Source organism: Phaethon lepturus, unplaced genomic scaffold, assembly GCF_000687285.1.
Source record: "Phaethon lepturus isolate BGI_N335 unplaced genomic scaffold, ASM68728v1 scaffold27439, whole genome shotgun sequence".
Lineage (NCBI taxonomy): Eukaryota > Metazoa > Chordata > Aves > Phaethontiformes > Phaethontidae > Phaethon > Phaethon lepturus.
The window spans coordinates 19446-27120 of record NW_010565993.1 but is presented as its reverse complement, the minus strand read 5'-3'; the positions used below and the strand labels follow the sequence as shown (position 1 = coordinate 27120).

Below are 7675 nucleotides of genomic sequence, written 5' to 3'. Positions count from 1 at the left end.
GACTACTGGAGCCAATTACCAAGGACAGAATATGGGGTACTGGTTAACGAAAGACTGGAATCACCCGATGCCACCTATGTATTTAAATATAGTAGGAAAACGCAAAGCTTCCACAACCAGCGGCCGCAGCAGACAGTAAGGCCCCTAACAGCTTTGGCTACAAAGGTTCTGTTATTAAGTCTCTACAAGACAGAACAAAACACAAACAAGCGCCACAAGAGAGAAATCTTTCACCACTCACATCTGTCAAAAGTGTAATCAGAATAGCATGAGACTGGGTGTACGTATATATTGTATACAGTTAAAGAAACACAGGTCATGCCAAGGGTGCTTCCACGACCCAAGAAACAATTTTTTGGCAGATTGTCAACAAGATCTGGATGGTTAATTTTTTTTTTTTTTTTTAAACAATTTGGAAACAATTCGAAAACAATTCACTAATTACATGAGTTAAGTGAAATAACAGATCTCGCAGCAATCATACAGTTGGCATTTGAGAATCGAGAACCAGAGGTCAGAAATGCATTCTGAGTTCTGTTCTCAGTACATTCCACCATGAGGTCAATGCAGTGGCACAGATTAACACAAAAAATTATCTCTAAATATATACATTTTGTGCGTGTGTATGTGCACGTGTGTGACAAGCGCAGAAGATAGACAGGAGAATTGTTTCTGTCACCCAAATTGCACGGAAGACGTTAAAACCATTTAGACATAAAACTTCCACCCCACATCAAAAGGGAAGAACCTCAAATTAACACCGCTCCCTCCACCCACAGATGAAACCTTTTGCATCATTTAAACTAAACACAGCCTGGAAGCAGGCCACATCCAGGCTCAGATGTAAACAGCTTCACCATACAGGTACAGTTGAAAACCAGCACTGGAATCAAGTGAATTTTGTGAGCAAAACTTCAGTGCTACAAATTCTTTGTGCAAGACAACCCTTTCAATCTATGTTAAGTTAAAACATACCAAGTTAGAATTAATTCTCAGAATCTTTCTTGGCATCTTTCTGAATTTGGTAACAAACTCAGCATGTGCAAAGTCATTTGAGTAAGATCAGAGAGGCATGTTCTCATAACCTTCACTATAATAAATAAGTTTCCTGTCCAGAGACAGAAGTCAAGGAATCAAAACCAATTAGCAGCTTTTTCTGGCCATTTTTACTCCTTAATGTGCGTTAGCTCTGCAGAAGGTTCACTGAGGATTCCAGGTACCCTGCCAGCCCTTGAACTCATTTTCAAGTATCTTTCAGCTGAACTATACACTTAAAGTTACAAAGGATTGATCAGATACTGTTCCATGGTACTACTGTGTTAAAAGAACTGTGACTGAAAAATCTCATTGAAGGCTATACAGTATTTACGCTCATATAAAAAGAGAATGTAAGGAACACAGTGTTTAAATTAATAAATAAGGTTAAAATTACAGGAAACAAAGTGTTGCCACTAGCCCTGTCTAGAGTGAATTTTAGAAGAGAAGTCCATTTAACTTTCAGTCCATCGGGAAGTACACAGGAGTTCCATCAAAAAGCTGTGCTTTTAAAAATCTCTGGATTTTCTTCTTCCTCCTTGGAATCCCTCGTGCTACTAGATGCAGGCCTGTATTCTAATCTGGGGTGGGGGGAAGAGAAAAGAAAGAAACAAGAAAATAACTTAAAAAAATAGATGAGAGAACAGAGAAAAAAAAATCTTTACTATTCTGAGCCCTTCTTGACATTACAGCCTCCTAATTTTAATATCCTGTTGACTTCAGTTGGACAGGTCCCTTTCTTACACCAGGGGTGTGCTTATGTGCCCTCTCCAGCCAGAGATGTGGCAAAAGGCCCAATGCTCTCAATACCTTTTTAGGTCAGTTGAACAAAACTGGAAGAGTTCAGCCCTTCACCAGTACTTTACATGACTTTCAGAACCTAGAAAGATAGATTATAACACACAAAATGTCCCTATACCTTTATAAAGCAATACACTTTTACAAATGCGTTCCTCGTGTACTTTTGTTCAGTCCTCAGAGTAAAATGATAAATTTGGAGCCAAGAGACGTACATACAAACATACACACTTGGGAAGAGGGACCAGAATTCCAGCCAAGCTCTTACATCTTCAACAGAGCACTAACTACACTACTGGAGCCAGCCCCTCCGACAATACCTAGGCAAGTCCACTCCTCAGAGCAGAGAACAGGTCTGTTAAGATCTGTAGGTGACACTTACCCTTTCACCAACAGCATTTGCTCAATTGTGTCTGGGAGAGGCATACCGTAGCTTTCCGGCAGAAATAAAGTCAGAATTCCTGACAGCACAGTCAGGCTCCCCATCAGGATGTAAGGCAGGAATCGATCATAGGCACCTGGCATAATACAAAAAAACACCCAAACCAAACCCAAAAAACAAAATTGGTATTAGCTCCAAGTGTCTGATGTTTGTACCTCGGTAAAGGGCTTTATCCGTACAAGATTTATGTTTTCAGTAAAAAAAAAAAAAAAAAAAAAAAGTAAAATAAAAAATTATCAAACAAACCAATCCCCCTCACAGTCTGACATTCAAAGCATATATTGTTATAAATGTGGTTTTAGGAACTCAAGAGACTGGGAAACGACAGCTACAAGTCCCGTCACCACTGAGTCAATGAGATTGTGAGCATCTCTTCAACAGGGCACAAAACACAATTCCTTTACGTTATGATCATCCCTCAGAGATGCTGAAAGTCCATTTTTACCTGCAGTTTCACAAGACATCTGGACCTGGAAACAGAGAACAACAGAAAGGCCCAACAACCCACAGAGGCAGGACACTGATCTGGGTAAAAAGCATTGATTTCCAAGCGCCAGCATCGCACACGCTAGTTAACTTACCGAGGTAAACGAAGTAAGGCGAGAGGATGCTGCCCAGTCTAGAGGCCATGGAACTTGCTCCGACTCCCATGTTTCTCACTACTGTTGGGTAGAGCTCAGCCGTGTAAACATAAACCATTGAAAAGGCAGACGTGATCCCAAATTTCCCTAACATCACCAGCAGAACAGATAGCGCACGGATATCTGAAATCAAAATGCAGTAAGGACTTCAATAAGGCTCTGACAATTCATTCTCTTAATTCCATTGTGTTTGTGTAACTTCTGACTAATTAATTTCAGCATCTGGTGTCTTTTTTTTCCCCTGTACATGTCTACAAGCATGGGCAACATTTTTTTTTTTTCTAAATTACTAGGACGCAACATTTTCATTTCCTCTTGAGCATGGGGCTTCCTGCCAAGCAAAAAATAAGGAGAACGGAGCAAGAACTGGAGAGGTCCTCTCAGATTTCAGAGGCCAGGTCTCTGTTACTGCAAACAATGCCATACACCAGTTTTTAATAAAGTGAACAAAGTTAAACATTTAAAACAAGTTATGTTTTGTTTCCTGCTCTGGTTTCTCATTAATGTTCCTAGCTACAAGTCATTAATTTAATTATAGGAAGCTGAGTTGGCTTTAACTGGAACAGTTAGATTTGAAAATCAAAACAGATTGTATCAGTGTCCAACTGACTCAAAGGACTGGAGAAAGAGAGTGCAACATGTGCATTACCTGTACACTGTAAGAAGACACGTCTTGTGCATCCTCTTTTGTTTATTCTTTGATATGTAAACAAGTGTTAAGCAACACCACCTCCCCCTCCATGTTCAACATCATTACCAGTAAGAGTCCATAACCCTCTTAATCTAACTGGCTAAAGATATATATGGTTTGATATCCAATAAATGGTACTTTGTCCTTCTTTCCAGTTGCCAAACATTATTTTAATTATCAACTCTAATTCAGTACAAGCATTTTTGCTTATCAAAAAGTCATTCTGATAGGCAAAAATGCTTCCCCAATGACTCCCTCAAATGTAACTGTTTAAACAAGCCACAGAGACAGTCATTTACAGCTGTTTAGGAAGTAAGTTCCGCAGCCTCTTAGTAACCTCCGCTTACCAAATTCTGGTTGGTCTAGTCCTGGTTTTACACTTGGATCTTACCAGGGCACCTTGCCAGGGTTGTACATTAAGGCCAAACTGGACTACCGAGGTGATCCCCACAGACCACAAAGCCGATGACCCAGCTTTAAAAACGCATCTGAATTGACATGTTGTGTGAGCTCCCTGTGCAGCAGCACTGAGAACCAACGAAGAGGGGCAAAGATAGGGAATGAGTAACATCTGTATTTAGTCCCCTCAGGACACTTTTCCTCCACATCTGCCCAGTGCATAGTACTGCACTTCACCTATGATACATATTTGAGATCAACTAACGATTCCATACGTGAAGGCACCAGTTGAATGAAGAGAAGAACACAGCCTCCCAAGAATAACGCAGCAGCCATTGAATACCGTCGAGGGAGGTTTCGAAGCAGCAGCCAGGAAATAACGTAGGCTGGAACTTCAATCACTGCTGAGAGGAAGCAGTTCACATAGACGTCTCCGTGCAAGTTAGGTGTGTCAAGAGAAAGTCCAAAATAACCAACAGAGATTATCATCCTGAAAGAAGCAGAATAACAGGATTAGACAAATTTCTCTTCTTCTTGAGGTTGTCATGAACCTCTTTACATCTCTGTTAAGCACAGGATTCAGAAGTTCCTCTACTGTAAGGCAAATTCAGCATCCACCAGATTCTTTCAACTCTGAAGCATCTTAAAGTGCTGACTTCAGAAACAGCAAAGTAACAATTACACAGTGCTGATGCTTTTTATCTTTCAAGTTTCTCTTGAATTCAAGGAATGAAATATATATGTATTTTTAAAAATAAAAATCCTATTCAGTATTAACATAATGGCTAACTTCAGAGCTGTTCTTCGCCTTGCTGAGGCCCAGGCCTATGAGCCCACCAGCGCTGGATGGTCCTGCAGCTATAGTGGTCATACTTCTTTCCTGATGCCATTGCATGACTTTGCAACTGTCCATCCCATCTCGTGCAAACCTTGCAAGGAAGCTCTGGTTATTTGTCACTTTTAGACACCTCATTGATCTCTGCTAGCCATGCTGAGGGAGAGAGGCTGGCTATTTCTCACGTATGCCTCTGTATTTCAGGTCACCCCTGGGAGATGAATGATGATTATTCCCAATGCAGTTGATACAGCAGCTCCTGTTACTAGTAGTTATAGCCTTAGCCTGAAAGTCTGGAGTACTGAATTTCACTGCTGCTGGGGCCTACAGTAGCTTTTTGTTATGTTTACCAGGGAGCTCTGGGTGGACAACATTGTTCCTGGGTCACTACCCTCCACGCTTCGTGTATAACGTCAGAGAGGAGGAGCACGGCATCCTGGCAGACCCAAACAATCTAGGATTTTCTCTGCCATGCCCCAAGCTGGCTGGGCAGCATCCAAGTCACGTTTGCATGGCTGGGGTGGTCAGTGTAGCAGGACAGAGCTTGGTGGCCGGGAACACTGCCATCTTAGCCACACCACTGCCAATGACAGCTGGCTTCCACGTGATCAAGGGAAACACACAACTGGCCTTGGAGACAAATCCTGTCGTGTCTTGGGAGATGCTGAGAAGGGAACGGTTATGCTTCACCAACAAGTAACACGTGGTAAACAAGGAAATAACGGGCACTGGATCGACGCGTCCAGGTGCGGTGGCGAGGAACGGAGCACTCGGCGCTTCATCTGCTTCAGCATTTGTTGTAACAAGCCTGGAGCAAAATCGCTGTGCAGCATGGAGTGATCACTGACAAAAGATTAGCTCTTCCTCCTCCTCATTTCACATGGGAAGGGCGTTCACGGTCCAGTTGCTTAAAATAAGTTGTCTAGTGTACCTGGGAAGGTATGAAGTCATACAGCTGAGGGTAACCCCCCCACTGCTGCGTGTGCCCTGCCAGCTAAAGCTATTCTTCTCAAAAGCAGTTACGCGGTGTTTTCCACGATGCTGTGCAACGCCCAGCCTTGTGCTCCTAGGAGTTATATTTATATACAACAAACTGTGCTTGCTGGAATTCACTTTCAGTAGCGGTTTGCCTTAGCTTATCAGATTGGCAAACCTTGATACAGTTATACATTTTCTAGGAAAACTTTAGGGGTATTTACACATCCCAGGGTGACAAGAAGCCAGACTTCCTCCTCCCTGATGCAAACCCAGCAAAGGGATTAATTTAAAGGCCTGCTACTTACTCAAAATTAACAAAACACTCAGCAATATGTAAAGGTGACACATCGCTATATGCAACCATCCTCTTTTACGAGATCTTTCAATTCGTAATGTGGAATATACTATGGGTATACTATGGGTTGGGAAACATTGCTGTGAGTCAGCACAGGATGCTTTATATTTTGGGGAATTAATTAAAAGGAGGTTAGGCAACTGACATGCAAAGCAAAAATGGTGGAAAAATTGCCCAAATCAACCGAATACTTTTCTGCAAGAGGAGGGAAGATTGTGTAAGTCAGTTTGCACATGTTTGACTCTTCCTGCCTATCATAAAACTTCATTTGTCATCTGGTAAAAAGACCTTCAGCATATGCAATGAATTACATACTACCATGTCACTCTGTTTCTCTCAGATCCTTTGCCCTACCAGAAATGCTGTTCAAACAGGTTTTGCAGCATTTGATTTCTACAGCCACACATGCAAAATCAGCTGTGCCTAGGAACTCACTACCAACCTGCTCCATGCAGATTAGAAGTAGGGCAGTCTCAATTCTCTAGCTCACTTCCAATTAAAGGTGGGAGTCAGGAATTGACTTGGAGGTAAGACAACAGCATATGGAAACTGTATTGACATTTCTGCAAAGAACCAACATGACTTTACTTTTTTGAGCTGTTTTCTGCTCAGGTTCCTTTCTCAGTGTGTTTATAGCACGTGCTTAGTGATGGGCAAGGGAATCTGGCTTAAATCTGGCCAAGCTTTGACTGAAAAAGCCACGTCGTTATTTTTTTCGGAATCTGGCTTAAATCTGGCCAAGCTTTGACCGAAAAAGCCACGTCGGGTTTTTTTTTGTGAACTGAACTCCAAGGCTTTGTCTCGCTAAAGCACAGGAACATTGTTCAGTAAGGCAGCAAATAGACTTAGTTCCAAAGCACTTCATGGACCTTCTTGGTTAGGACACTGTAGGTACACACACTAATTAAACCTCACTTTTATAGCCTCCGGCAAGCTCTACATTACCTTCTCCATTCTCTCTCTTCTGAGCAATTACAACTTCATTGAGATTTTCAGTAAAAGAAAATGACAACCATTTAATCAAATTGAGCATGAAGTATGACTTCAACTAGTGCAAAACCAAGCTGAAGATGGCAGGTAGACAGAGTAGCTAGCAGGAAAGTCTAGGGAAATCTCAGATTAGAACTTCAAAGGCAGCTTCATCCCTCTAAGAGATGATACAAAAGAGATGGCAAGATTCTCCCCACAAGTCAGGCACTGCTGTGTTCAGACCCTGGGCAGTAGTTCTCTGACTGGGGGACAGGGCATGACTCATTCCTCTTAAAAGACTTTGTTACAGTCAGATGAGGGTTCCCCAAGGCCCAACATCAGGCAGGATTCCCACGCATCACTGCCAGCTGATCTGAGTCTTGCTCAGTTCAGGACACGCCTGACTGCTTCAGAAAGAAGTATCAATCCAGATGTGTTTCTAGGCTGTTACTGAAATGAAGAACCTATGTAACCAGGATTTTGGTGCTTCAGCCAGCAAGTCGGTTTTTGTGCAGATCTCTTCAGAATCCTT

At 42.1% G+C, this 7675-nt stretch overlaps 1 protein-coding gene across 1 annotated transcript in view; it reads right to left on the bottom strand.

Annotated features, from left to right (window-relative positions):
• Positions 1–1360: 1360 nt before the first annotated feature.
• The window catches only part of LOC104627224 (solute carrier family 22 member 5-like), a gene marked incomplete at its 5' end in the record, with an annotated part of 16604 nt that continues 10289 nt past the window's right edge, over positions 1361–7675 (bottom strand). The window contains 4 exons of the mRNA XM_010295354.1: positions 1361–1616; positions 2216–2351; positions 2857–3039; positions 4282–4496. Coding sequence (XP_010293656.1) covers positions 1529–1616; positions 2216–2351; positions 2857–3039; positions 4282–4496 — 622 coding nt within the window. The remainder of the gene's footprint in view (positions 1617–2215; positions 2352–2856; positions 3040–4281; positions 4497–7675) is intronic.